General features: G+C 37.7%; 1 protein-coding gene across 3 annotated transcripts; it reads right to left on the bottom strand.

Annotated features, from left to right (window-relative positions):
- Nucleotides 1-279: 279 nt before the first annotated feature.
- LOC126587399 (SUPPRESSOR OF ABI3-5-like) lies at nucleotides 280-10,391 on the bottom strand. 3 transcript variants are annotated; one of them, XM_050252457.1, is made up of 16 exons: nucleotides 10,229-10,391; nucleotides 9,455-9,574; nucleotides 9,208-9,248; nucleotides 8,218-8,995; nucleotides 8,060-8,131; nucleotides 7,869-7,961; nucleotides 7,707-7,786; nucleotides 6,783-6,942; nucleotides 6,122-6,209; nucleotides 5,951-6,042; nucleotides 5,769-5,837; nucleotides 5,149-5,313; nucleotides 3,298-3,490; nucleotides 1,550-2,554; nucleotides 1,009-1,193; nucleotides 280-692 (listed from the first exon to the last, which is right to left on the bottom strand). In XM_050252457.1, the coding sequence occupies exons 2-16, from the start codon at nucleotides 9,500-9,502 to the stop codon at nucleotides 513-515; spliced, it is 3,249 nt and encodes a 1,082-aa protein (XP_050108414.1). In that variant the 5' UTR covers nucleotides 9,503-9,574; nucleotides 10,229-10,391; the 3' UTR covers nucleotides 280-512. The 3 variants fall into 3 exon arrangements, with proteins under 3 accessions (XP_050108414.1, XP_050108403.1, XP_050108424.1); XM_050252446.1 differs by having other exon boundaries at nucleotides 6,783-6,945; XM_050252467.1 differs by lacking the exon at nucleotides 9,455-9,574 and having other exon boundaries at nucleotides 6,783-6,945; nucleotides 10,229-10,384.
- Nucleotides 10,392-23,311: the final 12,920 nt, after the last annotated feature.

Consider the following 23,311-nt stretch of genomic DNA (forward strand, 5'->3'; position numbering starts at 1 on the left):
AGCAAGTCCCCCATGGATTGAGGTCAAGTTAATAGGAAAAGTAACACAAAATGGGATAAGAGGGATTAGAAAATCTCGTATTCTTACAAAGTCATGTCAGGAGACTTGCAAATCCCTACTTGCAGAGTATCGTTACAAATCCCTCTTACTTGTCTTTGTAAAGCGTTGCAGTTGCAGCGTATCCATGGCGGCTAAGCTTCTTTGTATTGTATGTCGCGAATCACGAGAGTCCAATTAAAATTTTAAAGTACTTCCAAACGACCACATAAATCTAATGGATGGACGAAATGTGCAATTGTATTCTTGAAAAACTGAAAATTTTAAGGAGTGCTAGAATGCGAGTTTTTACAAGGAGCGAAGCGTGGACAATACCACATCACTACGACATAGACTAGTTGCTCTACGACTGCTTCCATCGCTTTGTTCGAATCATCTTCCTTAAGGAGACACTATCGGCTATATCCACTTCAAGGAAAAAGTCGAACACAATAAAGATCAACTTTATCGGTGCCTTAAGACATCTCCCGGAACCTGGCCAGTGCCTTCTTCTGAATGAGAGTCTTGTAACTATCTCCGGCCTGCACCTCGAGAGTAGGATCTAACTTCTTCTGCTGACTCCCAAGTCCTGCTCTCCGTTCCACGGACTGAGCCTGCACTGGTTCTACCATTCCGCTTCCATCTCTTCCTAACCCCTGTGACCAGATCAGCAGCAAAAGAAGAACAAACAACACCCAAATATTTAGTTAGAAACCTTGTGCACATGCACCGACGAGCCAGGGCCATAGACAGGCAATGTAAGGGCGTCAGATTATTGGCACTATAAGCTGCTGTGTTTACAAGAGTAGCACTACCAAATTCACCTATTGACCTATACGAAAATAGAGCTCTGCCTGAATCATTTCATTCGAGTTCAATACGGGGTATGTTTTTAGGGTGCTATCTGGTTCAACTGAGTGATTAAATAAAAATTTAGAACAAATTATGAAGTGCAAAAGAAGAATATGCTACCAAGCCTTCGTGCCAGCCCATGTTGCGAAGCATCTTGTTGCCCACATTGCTCTCATCAATTGCTTTTTCAGCTGTAATCACCTCGTAACTGTCAATGTTAGCATCTCCAACCCCACGTCCTCCACCAACACCAGGGGGAAAAGGCATTGAATCAAAAGAACCCTTTCTTGACGCAGAATCTCGATCTTTACAGTAACAATAGTAATCACAGAAAATGTTTACAAGTCAATCACAATTGTGAAATGCAAAAATGACTCATCCAACTTGGATAACCCTATTGGGTATCGAATAACAAAATTGAACTGACATCTTCACATCAAATATGCAAACCAGTATGAAAGGTTGCATGAGTGATGGTTCTAATAAATGAAATTTGAGACTAGTACTAGATTCGATTGAGCTTGTACGACAGAAATAAGGGCCATGCCAATCAAAAACCATATTTGAGAAAACTTTAGACTGATGCGCCTTTATATATTGACCATGTAATAAACAAATAGAGGGGTAAGCCAATGAAAAACAAATTCTTAATAAAGCTTACTTGACTCTGCAAAACCAAGGTCAGATACGTCATCACTAAAAGACACCGATGAACCATATAAGCTTCTTCTCTCGGCTGCACGATCCCTGTACGCAGTATGAGGTTCTTTAGGAGCAGAAGCAGGAGTTAGTGGCATTTCAGAAAATCTTCTCTTTCCACTCCCAGTAGCAACAGCTGGTGTATAAGAACCCAATGCAGATGCATCCGTTCTAAAGGGTGTCAAAACTGTGGGGGTGACTGCATTTGTTGATGCAGATGAACCTGCCATGCCGGGATCAGAAGTTGAAGGCATGGAAACTCCAACACTTGATCCTGAAAACGAGGCATCTGATTTCACTACACCTCTTCCAGATCCCCTTATGACTCCCATCACTGTCCCTCTTATACTGTTACTCACAGGCCTTGGCATAACTGAACACTCCAAACCAACAGTCTCTGCAGCAGAAACAGTGTCAGTAACCCCTGAACTGGACGTAATCTGTGCAGCAGAAACAGTTGCAGTAACCCCTGAACTGGATGTAGTATTCTCCTTTGTCACATTAGTTTTAAACTTGCTCTTTGCAGACTGCACAGAAGAAACTGGTCTATCATCAGCCGAACCACTTGGCTCGTTGTCATCCAGAGCTACACGGGTTGCTTGCCCTTCGTGACTCCTTTGCTTCCACATTGTCAACACATTACTCATTTTCTTCTTGTTTGCCAAAATACTGCTCTTTGAAGCCAGTTTGATCTCTTTTGCCTTTTCCTTTTCCCTTTTCTCTGCAGCTATTGCTGCTGCTGCAGCAGCCTGGACTGCATCTGGTAATGATGCAGCCTTCTCAGATGTTGAGGTTGTAGCTGGAGCAGAAATTACTGCTTTTCTATTACTTGAACCATCCGATGCCTTGGAAAGCTCAGATTGATCAGCAGATGTTTTGTTATCATTTTGATCAGTGCAAGGGATGTACTGCTGAGTTTGGTTGTCATATGTATACCAAATGCCGTTGTTACCATCATAGTAAAGGCCTGTGTTGAGAAATGTACAATAACACGAATTAAGACTGGCAGAATGTTCATCTGTGCGTGAGAGAGGGACAAGAGGAAGGGAACAGAAATTCTAATGATTTTCCTCTGATATTGGAGAACTTAGGTTGCAAATTAATACAGAACCATTGTGAAAATTCATGATTTGAACATCCTATAATGACAGCACATAGAACTAGGCTACTTGTTAAATGACTGTTCAAGCTCCCTGGTCTCTGAATTTAGTTTTGCCACAATATTATTGCCGGAGAACAAAAAATAAAAAAAAAATTTAGGCAAAAAAACAAGTCCAGACAATTGACAATCACAAAAACGTAACTTATTATCTTATTTAGTAGAACCTTGTGATCTAAAAATAAATGATCCACTACCTTAAAGTACCAGCGAACTACTCCAGATCAAAAACAGGGAAATACAACAAACATATTTAAGTCAGGAGTCTTTGACAGAACCCCCCATGGAATCCTAACAATCATTCATATTTAATATAGACAGAAAAATGTACTGAATTGAGAAAAAGAGTACTTTACAACTTTAGAGACCATTTCCAAGATGTGAAACAAGTTAATCAGAGCCAATTGGTTTCAACAGCAAACAAATAATAAAATAAACAGTTTGGTTCATTAACACAAGTGCAAAATAAAAAAGGGTACAGAACTATTAGTTTGCAAACAGTTTGACAACATGAACCGAATGAGGTAAAATGAAACACAAATAAAAATAACCTGTATTTGGGTCATAGTAGAACCCAGAAGCAGCATCATAGTAATAACCAGATGCCTCATCCCACACAAAACCAGATTGTGGAGCCAAACCATCTTGTTGTACTGCCATCTCCCCGCCATTTTGCTCGTTCCCTGCAGTGGATTGTTTGTCATCTGGATTATATTCCTTTGGAGCCCATCCAACAGCATCGTACTAAAAGAACAAAACAAAACCAAAATGCATAAGGTCTAATAAAATATACAGTACAGTAACACATACATAAGAAAGCAAAACAGCAGACAGTTGACATACTATCGGCACCATAAATAATGACTAAGGGTGATTATCAGCAATTTGAGTTACTTTTGCCTTGCACAATTACACTGGCCCTCTCGTGCTCACTTTACTTGCTTAAGGATCCTTTCTTCTGTTAGGTTTTCCTTTTTTTAAGATTTTGTAAACAACCCTTAGGGTTTTGCATGCTCCCAGCTTAAACTATGAACTATCTTTAGACAAATGAGAGAAATTTAAGGTTAATCACAAGTTTGTAACCCAAAAAGTTCCATAAACACCCAAAATTAATTCCCAATATGTAATAGGGGTGGTGCGCTCGGTGGTGGCTGAAAGATCAAAATTTGAAAAATGAAATTCTAGCTGGCAAGTATGATACATTACCACAATCTCCATGCTGATTTAGACAATATGGTCATTTTCCCGAATTATGTTATCAAATGGGTTGGATGTTAACACAGTCACCTATGGTGGTTGAACACATATTGTTGGTTTCTCTTCAATGTGGAAAAAAAAACATCCTTTTAGTAATAGGTGATGTTTGAGGAGGATATTCAAAAACTAATATGAGAACAATACATATTCAAATTTATTTAAAGCTAGCATGATTCAGGTTTAATTCCAGCTTTCATGCCTGATTCTATCACGGTGCTGGAGAAAGGAGAAAGTTCCTGGAGAGAAGATTTCTTTACCAACCAGGACGGGGAAACAAATAGCCACAACTAAGGTTGGGGTTGTTATCCTATTGTTGTGAACTCGTGATGACACCATCATACCTCAAGTTTCAACAGCCTAATCTGGGACGCTTTTGAAATTTCAAGATTGTGAATAAGGGATTAACCTAATGGGTAAAGATGACACAACCAAACTTGTTGATGGGCGGCACTCTTGAGAGTGCTTAAGCTCAGTAGAGCTTTTATTAGCTTTCATTAGAAGAAGCGCTTTTACATCTAAACTACATATTAATTGAATTCTCTGTCAATCAAAAGAGGGTGAAAAGACTATTCAATATTATATCACAACAAAAAAGTTAAGGACAGTAAAGTAATTTCACACCATGAAATATTAATAGAATTCTCTTTGTCAATCAAAAGAGGGTGAAAAGACTTCAGTATTATCACAACAAAAAAGTTAAGGGCAGTAAAATAATTTCATACCATGAAATTTTGCTGTTTTTTGTTTAAACCTCACCTACAAGTGATTTTAACATATCTAATTTTAAAAATTAAAAAATAAACCTCTCTCCCTCTCTCCCCACTCCCACATTCTCCCTCACTCTCTTCCTCTTTCTTTCAATTTTCATTCAAAAAAACAAAAATAAAAAATTTCACACACACTGTGTATGGGCATATACTAGTAGTTAGTTAAAAGAACTACATGAAAAGCAACTATCAGGTCCTTCTCTGGCAAGTAATTTTGTCTATTAATTTTATACCAAACTATGAAACTTGCTTTTAGTTTATGAACCGCTTTTGGCACTGTCTAATGCACTCCTAAATTGACACATAGTAGTAAACACTACTTCAGGAAGTTTAATCACAAACAATACTAGTGCAAGCTTGATTCAAATTTCAATTCACCTGTTGGGCAAATGTGGCTGCCTCAATCGCAGCAGCTGCCAGGCTGCTTGACTGTGAAGATCCTGGACCAAGAACGCTCTTTGCATATGCTACTCTCAAAATTTGCCCATTCCTCTCAAGTGTTGTTCCATTTGTTGCTTCAAGAGCTTTTGTAGCATCTCCTACCTGAAAATCATAGGTTGTTTAAACCAAAACAATTTTTACCAGAACTATGCTAATATCCAAGTAAAATAAACATCATATTCCCCACTGGAAAGAAGATTATTTACTAGTAGTAATACAATGAACCAACAACCATAAAAGTACAGCATATAATGAGAATATAAAAGGTCTGAAGACCTAAATTCATAAGTTCTGAACATGTACATTTGGAAAGTAAATTTTGTACAAGTTCTGTAAAATTGTAAATATAAGTTGGTAGCATTTTTTTGGTTATATTTCAAAGTTCTGTACTTTTAATTGCTGGCATCATTTCCTGTCCCCCACATCAGTTAACTTCAGTGTCTTTGAATTCTAGTATTATACCATTAAAACCATGATTGATACAACCAGATGAATAGAGGAAGACAATCAAATTACAATAATTAACCAACCAATCACCGAAGACAAAAGGGACATACCGAATGGAAATGTACAAACGCAAACCCCCTTGAAACATGAGTAAATTTGTCTCTAACAAGACGAAGATCCTGCAAATATTATGTTAATAAACCTTCCAAAATAGAAAATAAGTTGTCTTTTAACTTTAAGATGAAAGTAAATGAGTAACTACAGCATCCACTGATTTGTTCAGCATTTGTACCTTAATTGCAGCATGTTTGGAGAACTCATAGCGCAGCATTTCCTCATCAGCATTTTCATCCAGTCCACGAACAACCAAGACATGAGTAGGACCTAATTACATACATACTCAGTGAAGTTCATAACAAATAATACTCAACTACAACAACTAAAAGCAACAAAGTAAACCAACCAGCTTCAGACCCCTTCTTTGCTGAAGTCATTTGATTGGACAAAGAAATATCTGCTGCAGGAGCATCCTCAGTTCGTGCCTTATTGCACTGCAACCATGGACAAAAAATGAGATCTACTAACATGAACTGCTTTTCGAGAAGAAACATACATGAACTATTCTTAAATTAACATAAGAAAAGTCATACACTACAAATTTCTGCATGTTGAAAATTTTCTTTTCTGAAATAATAAACAGAAAAATGAGATAACCAAAAAAATATTTCCATTACACTCATTTTATATTTTCTTGGACAAAAAGATTTCATTCTCAAATCACTGTACCCAAGCCTAGAATAACTGAAAATCTAAGTAACTCCAACACCAGGTAGAAGCCTGTATACAATAACAAAATACCATAAAAGCAGCTAAAAAAGCAGCAAGCATGCACAGATATTTGACACAACCACCTTAAAACATATAAATTTATGGACTATGTCCATATAGGTCCGACTGTTATTCCCAAATTTGCTTGATGGTATGCATTTAGCACTTACCACAATCATTGTCAGAGTGCCACTACAAATTTATTTATAACACAATGAAGACTTTGAAAGGTTTAAGAATTAGATCAAAAGATAACCATGGGAATGCCTGTGTTCTAACAATAATAAAAGGCATACCTGAAAACAGGAAGTGCGCCGTGCAAAATTAACATATTCACAACTTATGCACATCCAATCAGATGGCATTGTGGTGCTTTTATGGGTATTATGGGTATTATGGCCTAATTTAATGGAGTTCTCCTGACCAAAAGATCCACCTGCACCCCCAGTTGGCTTACTACTGCAACAACAATTGAAAATCCAAATTAGTATACTTGCAGAAAAATAAATGGGGGTACACAAATAAAACGACACAATTTCAGCCTTGAGATGTTCTATCATCTAACGGCTGAGGATACATCTGACACAAAGAATAAACCCTTCATTTTTTGAGACATTAGTATTTGCACATCATATGAGATGTCAGTTTTTCTTTACATTAGTTATGCAATCTCTTCACCTTTATTATATTTCCAACCTACTTCCAGAATACCTCATCTCACTGCTTTTTCCTCACTATGATCAAAGTTCGTGTAAAATGATTTTAACTTTGAAGAACTAAGAACCCAACTACTGCACCGGTGCTCCCCAACCCTATTGGTGAGCATACCAAGAGAATTATGTATTTCTATGATACCAACAGGAGGTATACGTGGCTGTTTAAAACTTTCTAGTGGATTCCTACTTCCAACCAAAAAGAGGGAAGAAAGAGAACTTAAGGAAGAGGGAGAGAAGATATTAACACAAAGTATACATAAAGATATACTATATACATAACATTGGCAGGAGGTAAAGATATTAGCACAGCACTGGCCAAAATGTCGGTTTCATTTGTTGAAGGTTACATTAAAATTTATTCAGATCTGACCATTTTGTGCTCCATGTTAATTCCTCAGTGTGAGAAGGTAAAGATACTAACACAGCAATACCATTACTATAATACTCATTACAAAAAAGTATATCACAACAATATATGAATCAGGAGCGTGGGAGAAAAATCACCTATACTCGAAAAAAAGCTTCCTGTCATTGACCACAAGCCCTTCATCCCCCATGCTGTCCATCATAGCGCGTGCTGCTCCCTATTTAACAAACATAAACTCCATTTTGAATTATTTGTTTAAATCAAATGTAAAATAGTTAAAGATAAAGAATGATACATACCACAGAAGGAAAATCAATAAACGCAAAACCACGAGAAGTGCCAGAATTACGTTCTTTGATCACACGGACATGTCTAAGGGGTCCCCATTCAGCCTGGTAGAGACACAAATTGCAATGCAATTAAAAACGAAGATAGAAATAAAAGAATAGTATTCACAAAAAACAAAAAAAAACATCAAGATGAATATTACAAGGATCTGGTATAAATCTTCCTCATTTGTCTTCTGGGAAAGACCCTTCACAACAATAGTTGCAGATGGGGCCTACAAAACAATATCATACTTATGAAGTTATCAGGCATGTAAACCCAAAGGAAATTAGAACACAAAAGATGGACATAAAAATATACCACAGAATAATGTTCTCTATGGCGTTTCTCATCACGATCCCTTCGCTTATCAGTTCCCTCGTACCGTCCATCATCATAGCTGTCCTCTCGATGACTTCGCCCATGGCTTCGACCTCTAGGGGACCTTGATCTAGGGCGATCATCATGCCCACGAGAAATGGACCGAGAACGGGACTGCTCATGCCTTCTATGTGGACTCTGTTCTGTCTCCCTACTCAAACATTTCTTGTCACGCTCTCGGTCACGAGATTCACGAGATCCCCGACGCCTCCAATTGCCATCTCTCCTACTACTTCCATCGTAATCAGAATCATAACTGTATCGACCATAGTCATAATCCCTTTCACGACTATCCTCCCTGTTCTGATGGGTAGAACGGGGCCTAGAGTCAAAATCATCATAAGCATAATCATCACGATCACGTCCACCAAACCGAGCAATCCTGTCAAACCCAGGATCGCGATAGTTGACACTACGATAGCTATCCCGAAATTTATCAAAATCCTGAAACGTATCGCTGTCATGATCAAGAAAGTTATCCATCTCGTGATATGAATCCATGTATTGCTTCTCATGTCGCCTAGTTTCCCTCTCAATTGGAAGATCTTCCTCATAACTTCTCCTTCTTGAGTGTGGCCAGACACCAACAGCATGAGGAGGTGGAGGTGGATAGTTATCCCCATCTAGAACATCACGGTGAAAAGAGTTTCTTGGATAGACGTTGTCCCTTGAGCATCTTTCATCTATAAACCTCCTCTCATCATATGAACCATTGGCCCTGCCAAAAAAATATAATGGGATGAAAGGAAAAGAAATAATGTAATACAATACAACTAGAAAGATATCTGACAAAATTAAAGAAAACATACTGTTCCACAATCATTTATGAAGTTTAAAAGTAAAACAAAATAGTAAATCTCAATCTACAACACATACAAACTTAAGTAGCAACCGTAGTGAAAATGAGAAGCAACATTTAGTAGCACTCACCGAAAGTTTGGCTCGTGGACTGCACCATACCCCTCCAGAGCCTGTGGATTCAAGAGAATAAGGTAATGTCAGCAACAGATCAATGATGATATGAGGTTACCAGTCAGTCCATATCCACATTGCCCCCACGGCTTTCTCTCATTTTTCTCCCAAAAAAATGGATATTCAGAATGGGCCCTAATAAATTCTTGTATTTATCATCATTCATCCCATATAGGTGATTTATTAAGGAGGAAACCACAATTACGCTGTTATTATCCCATCTTTGCTGATGACCATAGCGACCGTGATCCATTTCTTTCTTGCATGCAAGCAAAACCCAAGAAAGCTCTTGATGACGATATCATGCAGAATTTGAATATCTTTCCTGTATATAATGCACAAACAGACACACAGTTATACCCATGATGAACCAATAACCTACAATTCCCATGACTTTGACCTTGTTGGCCTCCCTTTCACAAGTCATAACCGGAATAACCAAAATCCTTTCCAGAAAGTCCCAATTTCTCTTAACACACGACACCCTCGACAGATAAATACCATTTAACCAAATCTTGAGGAATCAAAATGTTAGATGACCGAAGCACGACTTACCCTTGTACACAGGCACCAGAAAGATCATCATTGAAAATACAAATTACCTAAAGGTAATCCTAAACTCTAATCGAACCAACTAAAACAATCGAAAAGAACTTCAAAATAACACAATGCAGACCTGAACAAAATCAAACCCAAAATTTGTAATCTATGATTAATAAAAATAGTCACATAATCGTAAGTTTCCCATAGTTAATCACACATATGGAGGAATAGTAAGCATCTCGGCACAGAAACAATGGGTTGAATTTCAATTCCATGGAAACTGGATTGAAATTTGAGAAAACGGCTAGCATAATTTGATTGGGGAAGTTTGATTTTCCAAAAGGAGTTTCATAAAATTAGAAATTCCAGCAATTAGGAGTTCCCAGCGGGCATCATAAATCCGGAGGAAGAAGAGGAACAAAAGCAAAAGGCTTACCTCTGCAGATCCTAAGCTTCAGATCAAAGGCCAGCTTTAGCTCGCTCGCCCTCTCTAGTTTCGACGTCCCTCTCCTGCTCTTTCTGTGTCCAGTCTCCTCTCCTCTCCTCTCCTGCCTTTCCGGCTGTCGCTCGTTTGGACAAAAAAGAATTCACTCGTGCACTTTAAACGTTAGTTGTGACGGAATACAAGTGGTAAACTATGTTTTAGCAGGAGTGGTGAAAAATTATATTTTTTAAATTATTAACTTTTTAACATACATATTTCACCATTTGTATAAAGATGGAGGCGTTTGTTGCGCCGGACTATCTCGGACTGGACTAGCTTCAAGGATTAAGCTGGACTGGCTTATACTAGACTAAGTTGGACTGGCTTAGATTAGACTAAGCTGGACTAACTTAATGAAGCGTTTGGTGCAGTGTTGGACTAAGAAGCTGGATAATAACAAATTCTAATATTATATTATTTAATATATAAATTATTAATATTTTATTATGATCTAAGTGACCGGAGATGACGGGGAGTCTATCGGGAGTGGTTGTTGAGCATGACGAGGACGAGAGAAGATAGTCTTAGCTAGTCCCATGGTTATTGGGGGGTCTCGCTAAGACCTCTTAGTGAAGGGTTTTGTCCATGCTAGTCCCCTTTAGTCTCATTAATGTTAGTCCCAGCATGGAACAAACATAGTATTGGACTAACAGCTAGTCCAGTCTAGTCCAGTCTCACTTAGTGAGGGCAAACAAATGCCCCCATTGTGTACTAGCTCGTGTACTGGTCATATTGAAAAATCTCTCATGTACTATGCACTCACATGGATTGGCATATTTAAATAATAAAAAATAATCCGCAAGGCTCAAATCTAAATATTGGATTTATTTCGACCATTTTAATTTGGAAGTTTTAACGAAACATTTTCGATATTGTTCATTTTTTAAAGAAAAAACACATTTTTTCCTTTTTCTGGTACTATTCACTACACCTTTATTTGTCATTTTCATTAAAAAAATTAATTTTTTGTTAGTTTTCCTTTTTAATTTCGATTAAGCCCAAGTCTTTGGGGTACCTTCTTCTTTTGTTTTTTTTTTTTTTTTTGAGTTTTAATGAAAAATGTCCCACAAAACAAAATTTTAATAAAAATTACCCTTTTTTTAGTGAAACGATAGTGTTAGTAAGTTAAATGTTAGATTAGCCACTGACAGGGTTTGAACCCATGCCGTCATGCAAGGGCACAACTAGGGCTAGAAAAAATTCTCGAAAATCCCAAACCAAACCAAAAAAGTCCCGAACCCAAACCGAAAAATTCCAAATCAAAACCATTCCGAAGTTCGGTAAACCCATCCCGAAAAATACCGTAGTATTCGGTATGGGATTGGTTTTCAAAACTTAATTATTCGGTATTCCCGAAATCCCAAAAAATATCAAAATATTTGGTATGGGATTGGTTTCCAAATCTCAATTATTCGGTTCCCACTTCCCAACTCAAAAGCAGAAGCCTTTCAGTTCCCACTTCCCAACTCAAAAGCAGGATCCTTTTGGCTCCCACTTTCTCTCCCTCTCATTATCTCTATATGCAATGTCAACCCAGAAAGGCGAAGCCACCTAAACCTTCCTTTGACTCAATCCAAACTCAAGCCAACACATCCTAATTCTCTCTCATTTCTCATCTTTGGCCCTTCACTCGGTCTCAAATTCTTTCCGTCTCTCTGTCTCTCGCTTTTCGAATTCGAAGCTCAGCAGCCACCACTCTCTCAGTCTTACTCTAACGAACTCTCTCCGCTCCGGCCACCACCACACCTCACGGCTTCATCCTCACCTCCGATTCTCTTAATTGATTCTCTATGTGGGGTTTCAAATAAGGTTAGGGTTTCGAATTGGGGCTTCATCCTCACCTCTAATTCTACTTGCATTTATATCTTTTCTTATGCAGACTATGATGTACCTTTGACAGCAATTCAAACCTTTTTTGTGAGAATGCATGTTTAGGAGCTTGCATCATTTGTTCTTGTAAGGTTTTGTCTAGTTTACTCGAAAAGAAAGTTGCTTTGATTATAGGTGGAAGTTTCATTAACTAGAAGATTGTATAATTCTAAATCATGGGGAAATGTATGTATTCTCAAGAAATGAGATCAGGACGCAAGTTTCATTATACTTTATAAAAGTGGTACTAATCTCCTAGAATTGATTCTCTGTAATTGTTTATAGTTTCTCACATAGAAATACACATGAGCACATGCACAGACAGGCATTCTCTCACACTTATCTTTTGCTTTGCTTCTTACTTTTTTTGTTACTCCTTGATCAAATAAGTTGGTGTTATTGGAATCTATAGTTCTTACATTGCTTTTCCAATGGATTCTGTCACCGTAACTTGGTTACCTGACTGCCTAAAAACCCAAAATTATTTCGGGATTCCCAATTTGTCCTGAAATCCAAAAATTATTTTGGGATTCCTGAAAATTTGGTTTGGGATCGGTCTTAAAATTGGAATTCCCAAAAACTTCGGTTTGGGAATCGAGACATAGTTTTCGGTTCGGTATTCCATACGGAACCAACCTTAGGCACAACACATTTCCACACTGTGATAAATGACCACTTGCATAAAAAAATTACCCTTTAATTTAAGGAAAAATGCATCAAAAAATTATGTTTTTGTTGCAGTCCTATTAGATTAGGAATGTGATTGTGTAAATCCTAGTATATTTTGGAATATCTCTTATATTCCTATTAGGAGTAGATTACCTATTAAATATTGTAATCCTAAAGGGTAAGGAATTAACCTTCCCTACTACTATAAATAAAGACACAATGAGGTGGAATAACACAAGCCCATAATTATACATCTCTCTATTCTCTCTACTATTGCCACACCTTTTTCTCTCTATAGCCTCAACAATTGTTCAGTAAATTATACCTATAACACGTTATCAGCACGCTCTTGACGCTGTGCTAAAGAGAGTTCATTATTCAATCAAGGGAGTATTACGTTTTAATCATTCTTTTTATAATTAATTTATTATTTTATTGAATTGATCTACATGCTATTGATTTAATTTTTTTTTTTTTGTGTTGAACATGATACAACGCATTGGAGATGAAATTTCGGCTTTCCGAGAATGATCTTCTACAAATTCAAAGGCTTTTGTTGTTTTCTGACAATCAAGTACGCTTAAATTAAAGGAAGATATTTGAAACAACCTTGAAGTAAGAAAACATTTCCCATGATGCATGAACCCCCTATGTTTATATTTTCCTGCCTATATATATATATATATATATATATATATATATATATATATATATATATATATATATATATTTTGTATATGTTCGTATATTTTGTCAATTTATATATTTGTTTCATGCATTACGCAATTTTTGCTATGTGGAATATGTGAGTCAAATAATCGAAATAAAATAGAAGCATGATTATTTTGGGTTCAGAAAACCTTAAAAATTTGAAAAAAAAAAAAGGGAACCAGCTGCACCGTGAGTCAGCAGCAGCTTTGCTGCATGTGTGAACCAGGCTCTAGGCATGGGTTTGGGCATACTGCCCTTCCAAGCATGCAGAGTCTGCACCTTTTTTTTTCTCTCTGGGCTTGCTGCATGTGCATGAGAACCATGTGGGTTTCCTTCTGATGGCCTACAACCCTCGACCTACCAACCAGCAAGCTTATACTTGCTGGGCTTATTCTGCACCAAACTTGAAGCCAGCGATTGTTGGGCTTCACCGTGACTAGGCTTAAAACTAGCAGCGCAAGGCTGCTGGGCTCTTCCCAACACACGGCATGCTTTCAACTGTAAGCTTGAAGCCTACTTTGTACGATGGGCTGCACAACAGCCTTCTCTAAGCCCACTTGCAGCCGTGTCCCTAAAGGCCTGCAACTTTTATTTGCAAGGCCATGTATTGCAACCAACTAAAGTGTATTGGGCTGCATTCTTTTTTCGACCCAATGCTATTATTTGGCATTTTAAAATAATTTTAACCTGAATGTTTTATTATTTTGCTTCTACGATCGACCCCAAATGGTCCCGATTTATTGAATTAATTAAAAGTGACATGCAATCCATTAATTTGATAATGAATCCAAAATTATTAACCTAAAGATCACTTTTGGATATTATCGATTCAATAATTTATTTCTATTCTTTAAACCGTTGACATCCTTTCGTAGTCCCGAAGCGCTCACACTTGAGTTCCTGAAGAACTTCAAATCCATTACACTTAAATCATCATATTGCATTCTGTGTTCTTGCAAGAACATCTCTTTTATGAACTAAACATTCATAAACTAAATCGAACCTAAAGTTTCAAATTTAATACCTTTGAAACATGAAGTTTTCATAAAATAATACACCTGTGAAACCCCATTTATGGATTTCACTATTATAATCTACGTATTTGTATTATTGAGATTGTATATTATTTTTTTTCGGGAATTTGTATTGATTTATTTGAATTTAGATTTTAATTAAACTAATTATGAAGTTTGAAGTTTGGAAATTAATTAATCAAAATCTATAGACCTTTCGAGGTCACAGTTAAGGTTTTCAAATAGATCTCGAAACCACGAGCGCATAGGCGAAAATTGTTTGCTAATCCGAATTATAACGGTATAGTTATGGGCATTTGAAGTTGTCTTACTAAACTACAGTTTTTAAGTTAAATAAATTCCCACAAGAGGCCCAATCAGTTTTGAGAAGGAGGCCAATCAGAAATAAAGGAGACAAGAGGATGAGCCCAATGAAAAACAGAAGAAATGAGGGGAAAAGAGGGAGAGAAGGGGCACAGAATCATTCGCCCATTCTCCCTTGCGACCCGACCCGCCCCTGGCGGCTTTTCCTAACGTGTTTATGTCCCTTTTTCTAACCTTCTTCATCATTCCACCACCGCCAAACCTCCTCACAACATCCCATCATCCTATTCTATGCATAATCGACGTGTATTGGTTATAATTTCACAAAATTTAAACCCGTGGGTGTCGTGAGATCCTTGGCTGAGATCCACCAAAATTGAAACGTTCTCTTCCAATTACCACTACCACTAGACTTCCCTTGAGGCCTAGAAGAAAGCCCAAACAACCATAGGGACGACGAAGCACCGGAGGTGACAAATCGAAGCACATCTATTTTAGGGTTTCCAACGGTTCGAGTGAAATTGAGGCCTTTCCAGGCCAAATTGGACTTGGCCACAGGTATGAAACTTGTTCCACTCACTGAGATCTATTTTCCTGTAAAATTTGGTAATTTTTTGAAATAGTTGAATTTTCCGGCGAGTTAGGGCGGCCGACCGCCACCTGCGGCAGCGCGTGGCCAATGGGCCGACGATAATTGATATCTGTATGAAGTGGTTTGATTGTTTGAACTTTGTTTTATTATGATTCATCACTTGATCAAATTTTGAATCGACGATTCGACCGTCGGATCGTTACCAAACTTTAATGTATTATAGAACTTAATATTTGAGGATAGTTGGAAGTGATGGATCGAGAATCTGACGTACGGATCTTCCTGAATTGGATTTCTAAGTTAGTAAAATTAATTGTTAACCGCCACCTAATTCTAGTAATTGGTCGAGATCCGACCGTTGGATCGCGATGAGATTTTAGTATGTTGTTCTCTGAGCATAATGTGGACCTTAGGAAGTTACAGATCTAGATTATGATGTGCGGATCTTCCGAATTAAATTGCTAGGGTGTGGACCCCACCGTTGATTTTTGGTCAATAGGTCTTGAACCATTTGAATTACTAAAATTAGTATTACTAGAAACTTAGTGAAGCTTTGCATATTTGTCTCGGTGAGTGACTTTAATATATGTGATATGGTGATTACCCTATTCCTTATATTAATATCCTTTGTGGATATGACATGGTTTTATAAATGTGATTCTTTTATAATTGTCCATCAATCTATTTTTATTAAATGTGATTTGATTCATGGATTGGTAATATTTGTGGAAAAATGATTTGAATTGCATATTGAAATATTTTGTAAATTGAAGGCTAGTAGAGGACTATGACTTTGCTTGGTTAATCCGCATTGGGAGGTCATTAGTGGTCCTACTTGGTTAATCCGCATTGGAGGACCATACTATATATGAATCGCGCTTGGTTAATCCACGTTGGGCGATCCTTATGGCCATTTATACTGAGGGGTGATCATGCTTGGTTAATCCGCATTGAGGGGTCACTACCTACCTGATTATATCTTGACCCTGCTTGGTTAATTCGCATTAGGGGTTATTATTGGTCCTATTTGGTTAATCTGTATTGGGGGACCCTACTATATATATGGATCATGCTTGGTTAATCCGCATTGGGTGATCACTTCCTAACAGATGTAGGAGTGACTCTGCTTGGTTAATCCACATTGGGGGGTCACTGCTTGCTTGGTTACTTTCTTAAGGATGGCTCTGCTTGGTTAATCCGCTTTGGGGGGGCCACTTCCTATTTGGTTACTTATGTAGGCTTCGGCCGAACTGGGTCCATCTAGCCCTAGTTTTTAATGCACATATGAACGATGGTTTTGGGGAATCTTGTGGTTTGAATTAGAAAAAACGTTGGATGTCTGGATGACTCCTTCGGAGTTTTCAGCGACTTGATTATGATTTCATAAAGCATGATTCTATACTTGATGTTTATAGATTGTGATCGATGGTCTGTTTTAATTGAATATCACATACTTGTATTATTGTCACTCACTCGAGCTTCCCAACTTACCCGAGTGTCTGATTTGCCCAGTGTGCTATCTCCACGATGTAGGCACATATGACAGGTCTGGGTAGATAACGAGAAGCAACTTGGTATTTCAGTTCCATTGAGTGATCTGGAATCTTTGCTCTTGCTTATTTTCATAAGGTTAGTCTAGAACCCTAGATTTTTATGAATGAGAATTACCCCTAATAGACCTTGTGAATATAAATTAGAATTACCATGTGTATTACTCATAATCCAAGTAGGGAATTACATAGAGTTCCTTAATTAAATTCGGGAAATTATATGTTATTTCATTAATTGATTGATATAGTTAGATATTAATATCGGGCATCTTGGATTTATGGAATTGATTAATTGACGTGATCGCAGAATGACGTTGGGTATGATTGAGATTATTATGATTAGATTAGTTGATCATTGTGACTTGAGAATAATATTGTGCTTCATTGGTTCTATGATATGTTACATACTATGAATTGCAGTATTATGTGAAACAAAGTGATTTATATGATGGATAAATTGGAAAGCATATATGTGAGAATGGCATATCGGTGTGCATGATAAGGTGATATTTGTTGTTTGGCGTAAGATTGATGTGTAGTGTGGTACTTTATGAGTTCTGTTAGAAGTATTTTACAAAAAGTTTTAAAGTTTGACGAATGGTGAACTACGAATGACTTGATCCATATTGAGGGTATGTAGGCAGTCTAACGAGGAGGTTATATGCAGCCATAAAGTAAACGAAAAATTACTTTGAAATTTGATTCTCGTGTTGTGATTTGCCATATCCCAGATGCGAGGTATGTAAGATATACAAGTATTTGGTGACGTTACGTGTCGATCCTGGACGTGTGTCGGGATCGGGGCGTGACAACACCCATGAAAACCCGACGTTTTTCACGTAAACCATGTCTTAGAACCTAAATGTTCTAACTTTGATGCTTATGGATGATTCATTCTCATAGCACCAATCACAATCTTGTTCCCTCCAAATTTAATGGATTGTCGAACCGTCACAAGTTTGATTTCCCTGATTTGGATGTTTCTTATAGAAACCACTTTATGGGGGTACAAGACGCGAATCTCCACTTGACTATCAAGAAGCTGAGACACTATTAAAGCCAACAATGGCAAGGAAAAGTTAAATAAGCATATGCCATGATCTTCATTTGAAGACTTATGACTGAAGCATTACAAATGGAAATACCTTCCGAACGAGGATTCCATGGCTCTTTGGCTCGCTCTTACGGACTGTCTAATCATGAAAGACATTGGCTGAATCATACCATGATTACGTCCATAAATGAGTACAATTATGAAGTTTATAAACCCGATCAAATTTTGACTAGATAATACTTTTCTCGTCATTCCATGTGTTCTAATTCGCTCCTGAAGTAGCAGTGTAGAAAGTGGAAGTTTACCAAATTCTCGGATTTGATTACTACCACTAACATATGGTAGAATCATGGCCTGCCAAGGTGTGGCATCATACTCGAAGTGTGATCATTGGCACCTAAGACCTAAAACTTCAAGAAATAATATTCCAGAACCTCAACGCTGCATAATCTACTTTCGTCTCGATGAAATAGATCATTGGTTATGCACCTGTTCGTGCATCTACCAATGTCGTTGAGAAGTACCATTCTAGTAGTCAATATGTGAGACTAATTTTGGTCCACTGAACATAATTGGAAAAGCATAATTTTGACATGGATAACCTTGTTGGCCGAATCCCCTTAGTAAACCATTTACTTTGTGAACATTTGTCCATGTTCTTATATTCAAGTTTGGTGTATGTTTTACTTATGGGTAATCTTACTGATATTGTCCTCAAATATAAGTTAATTAAATCATGCTTCCTAATACATGTGATCGATTCAATTATACACGTGATTAGGTAGGAATGTGGGAAAGTTAGTTGTCTGGATGAATGCGTACTACGCACACTAACTTTACACCTAAATCACATCTCTAACAACCACTTCAGGTCTATCCAACCTGATTAAGAACATTGGCACATTCCTCGTTGTATGAATGGTACTGAATCACCATTTCAGGGACCTTCAATTCTTCCTGTTGTTGAGTTTTTAAGGATATTTGAGATTACAATGATCATAAATGAAACCACTGAAGAAAATACAGTGAAATATCTTTGCACCACCTCCAAAAAATAAGCCCAGAGCTTTGATTTAGGGCCAATGAGTTGTCTCCCAACTGGAAACACACCACATATGACCAGCCTGAAGTCGGGTGATTCAAGCAATTTACTTGTTTTGGCACGACCTTTTGGAACACTTAGGTCAAACAATGATGTTACAACGCATCCCCTTACCCGAAGTAAGGATCTTGTGCCTACATGCACACTTTGCCAAAGCCTGCTTGTTGAGAAATTTGATTTCTATCAAAGATGACTCTCTTTTCACAGTGGATTCAAGGGAATATATGTGGACTAATCTAACCAAAATGAGGACCATATAAATACTTATGGTTTTGGTTGATGAATCGACAAATTGGTCACATGTTTGTCCACACACATTGCTGCTAAACCTTATGGCCGATTAATGGCTCACCACCTTACTTATCCCTTAAGGTCCGGGAGATTGGATAATGCCGGAGAGTTTATATCGACGGTTTTCGATAAAGTATTGCATGTATTTTGGGTTTATAATTGAACATTGAATTCCCATATTCACCCCAAATAGCTCGCCTAGCGATCATAAAACGCAATTTAAATGATCACCCAGATTTTTGTAAACGTAGCAATTTTTGGTTTCTGCCTAGGGCTATGCAATCTTGCCCACAATTATGTTGGTCCGCCTTAAGGCCTATTGCCACCCAACCTATATGACGTTACAGTTGGTTACTGGGTATGAACCTGTCGATTTTGGTATTTACGCATTTGGGTGTGCATTCCATGTGCCAAGTTGTGCCGCCACAACGTACCAATATGGGTCCTCAACAAAAGATGTGAATATTTGTTGATTATGATTCTCCTTCACTCTAGCTCTCTTCGAGCCCTTGCACACGATCTCTTTACGGCTAATTTGTAGGTTGTCACTTCAATGAGACAGTTTTCCCACTGTTAGGGAGAGATAAGAACGTCAACGTTCCTGTAGAACGGCGTGAATTTGCGTGGATGTTGCCCACTATGTCTCATCTCGATCCCCATACCGCACAAGTATGATAAGCAAGTATGATGAATTCTAGCTTTCAGAATGTTGCTCCAGACGCATGCTTCTGATCTAGCTAAAGTGACGAGATCATATACCAGTTGCAAACGCCCCTATTAGACGGTCTGGTACACCAGTGGATAACTAATCAATCTGTCTTGGCCTGGAGCACGACAAATTACTCTGTTCGTAGGATTCACTTCCCTAGAAGAGGAAGACACGGCACAACAATGAATCTAAACTTAATCACTGTCTCAAATCATTTCCATCTCATGAGATTAATCCGGATTACTCCCGAGACTTGAAGTTGTTGGTCCAGTATACTAGTTTGGATGAGCAAAATGGAATTGAAATGAGATTACCATCGATGATGTTTTCACTTATATGGTAGCTACCGACATAAATGAAAAACGACGATATTGTATCGTGTTCCGTTGATTAAGTGACAACGTAGACCTAATTCGACAACTAAAGTTACAATCCAGGTTAAATTCCATACCAAAGTGTGTTTTGGACCTGTAGTTCCTACACTGCCCAAGGTAACCTCATTGTGTTACAAATAGGAAAAGAAGCGTTATGAGATGAATGAAATAATGCAATATGATGCACGCCTTACGGCGCAAGGCTTCTCTCAAACGTCCTGTGATTGGTAACAACATTATGAAATGTGGTTAGTGTTTTCTCTATGGGGATATAGATACGGAGATTTACATGTAAGTTCCTGAAGAATTACATAGACTGGTTCAAATAGTTCCAAAACAACGGAACACCCTCTTAACTTGTTTGAGGCATTCACTTACAATCCAACGGATGTGGTATACCTGTCTAAGTGATTATTTGATCAGTCAGAAATGAATTATGCCCTTGCGTGTTAAACTATGAAGTCTTATTCCGAATTGTTAGAAGTACAGTTTATGTCGTTAACACGAATCTCACTAAGACTCCGGAAGAACTTGAGAAAACTGCCTTGCACCTGAAGACGGAATTTGAGATGAAAGATCTTGGGAAAAATCGTTTATGCCTTGACCTGAAGTTGAAGCATTGTTCTGACAGTATTTTGGTCTACCAGTCGAACTACACCCTGAAGGTGTCACCTTTGAGTATACCTTTGATCTTCCATACGTTATATGCAAATGAGACCCTTGAAGAGGTTGTGGAATCTAAAATTTCATATCTAAAGTTTAACTTTGTGCTTCGTTGTACTTAATTCATTGTATTTAGACAAGACATCTCCTTCACTGTTGATCTTGGTAAAGATGGAGCACTGCGCCTACACGCAACCACTGAATTGGTATTAAAGACGTGCCCTGAAGGTACTACGAGGGAAAATCCCAACGCATCTCGAGCGGATTCAACCCCCTGATCCTCAGAATGATGTTTTCCTTATTGTTATGCTAACGCATGTACTTATCAAACTCGCACAAGGCAAAATCCCCAAATGGTTCCGTCTTTACCATTAGGGATATCGCAATATCTTGAAGGTCCACGATATGACCTTAGTTGCGAAATCTTCGAATCGTTCCAAAACTCACCTTACTTCACTATGCCGCGAGTGAGACATGGTGAGGAGTTCTTGTTGAGCATATTCGAAATACTTGCTATGTTTTCATCCATCGTTGAGTCCCAACGACGATCTATGAAGACCATGCCGCATGTATCCACCTGACCAAGACATGATACATCAACGAAGTCAACACCAAGACATGTTGCGTCTACATCAGCAAAGCATTAGGAGATTGAAGTTATGCAAGCCGATCCCAGACAACATTGCCGACCTCTACACGACGTCACTGCCGAAGTTAACCTTCCAGAAGCTTGTCCGAGGAATTGGTATGCCTAACTATCATATGCAATGCTTGTAGTTCTCATTTGGAAGTTATGTCAAACTCAGGGAGAGTCCAAAAGTATACTCACTTGATCTTAATGTACTATTTTTCCCTACTATTAGGAGTATTTTTCCCACTGGGTTTTTGCTACCTAACTAGGTTTTAACGAGACACCCATCTTGGGCTAATCATATCCTTGTGAGCTCTTCTACTTACGTCCAAAAGACGTATAGTTTTGACTTAATGCAACTTCTCACTTTTCTTCTTAGACTATGGGTTTTTCTCCCACCTTGGGTTTTACCATAGCGAGGTTTTGTGAGTTTTACTTTTTTTTTTGCATTCTTCTGTTGATATGAGACTCGCATTTGCTCATTATGCTGACAACTTCATCAACTGTACTTGCTTCATCACTAAAGACCTGATGCGCCGTTTACTTGAGTATTTACACACTTAAGGGGAGTGTTGCAGTCTTATTAGATTAGGAATGTGATTATGTAAATTCTAGTATATCTTGGAATATCTCTTATATTCCTATTAAGAGTAGATTACCTATTAAATGTTGTAATCCTAAAGGGTAAGGAATTAACATTCCCTACTACTATAAATAAAGGCACAATGTGGTGGAATAACACACACCTACAATTACACATATTTCTCTTCTATCTACTATTGCCGCACCTTTCTCTCTCTATGGCCTCCATAATTGTTCAATAAATTATATCTACAACAATTTTAATCTAATATACTATAATTTTAAGTAGCTTATGGATGATGTGTACGTGTTCGACCATTTAATGAGATGATGGTGAGAGAATTAAGAGGCTTGGATTTTACTTAGGGCTCATTGTGACTTATAAAACAAAAATGTTGCTCTTATCATATATTTGTATCATCTTGCTAATAAAAATGAGATCCACATATATTCATAGACCTTATTTTTATTAAAAATAAAGAGATCGAATACGCTTTATAAGTGTCGGACCCTCAAGAGTGCAATTACACTACATAAGCTATTGTAATGCATATCAAGTGTATATATTTTATATACAGGCCCTTCATGTAAGGGATTCTCATTTTTTTCTTCAAAAAACAGGAATTAGTTGTGGGACCCACTCAGGCCCCGACCAGGCCCAGTGCTGCTAGGGCGACCGTCTGGGGCCCAAAAAAATTGGGGGCACCAAAATTATCAGGGTGGTATATTTATATATGTTTTCATAAAAGTATAAATTTATAAAATTTGGTTCAATGACAAAGAAATTTAACTAGAACTAGTGGTTTTATTGTTTGAAATTAATGAGGAGGTCTTGGGTTCAAAACACCAAGGGTGCTTATTTTACCTTTCAAATTTTACAAATTTTGTTTCATAAGAGTAT

Source organism: Malus sylvestris, chromosome 2 (genome assembly GCF_916048215.2).
Source record: "Malus sylvestris chromosome 2, drMalSylv7.2, whole genome shotgun sequence".
Taxonomy (NCBI): domain Eukaryota; kingdom Viridiplantae; phylum Streptophyta; class Magnoliopsida; order Rosales; family Rosaceae; genus Malus; species Malus sylvestris.

Excerpts from the sequence above, each read along its gene's own strand:
- LOC126587399 (XM_050252446.1), bottom strand. The coding sequence starts at position 9,502 with ATGGATCACGGTCGCTATGGTCATCAGCAAAGATGGGATAATAACAGC. Across the intron at positions 8,996-9,207 it reads GTCCACGAGCCAAACTTTCG|GGCCAATGGTTCATATGATG; the intron begins GTGAGTGCTACT and ends TTTTTTTGGCAG. Across the intron at positions 1,194-1,549 it reads CCTTGGTTTTGCAGAGTCAA|ATCGAGATTCTGCGTCAAGA; the intron begins GTAAGCTTTATT and ends GTTACTGTAAAG.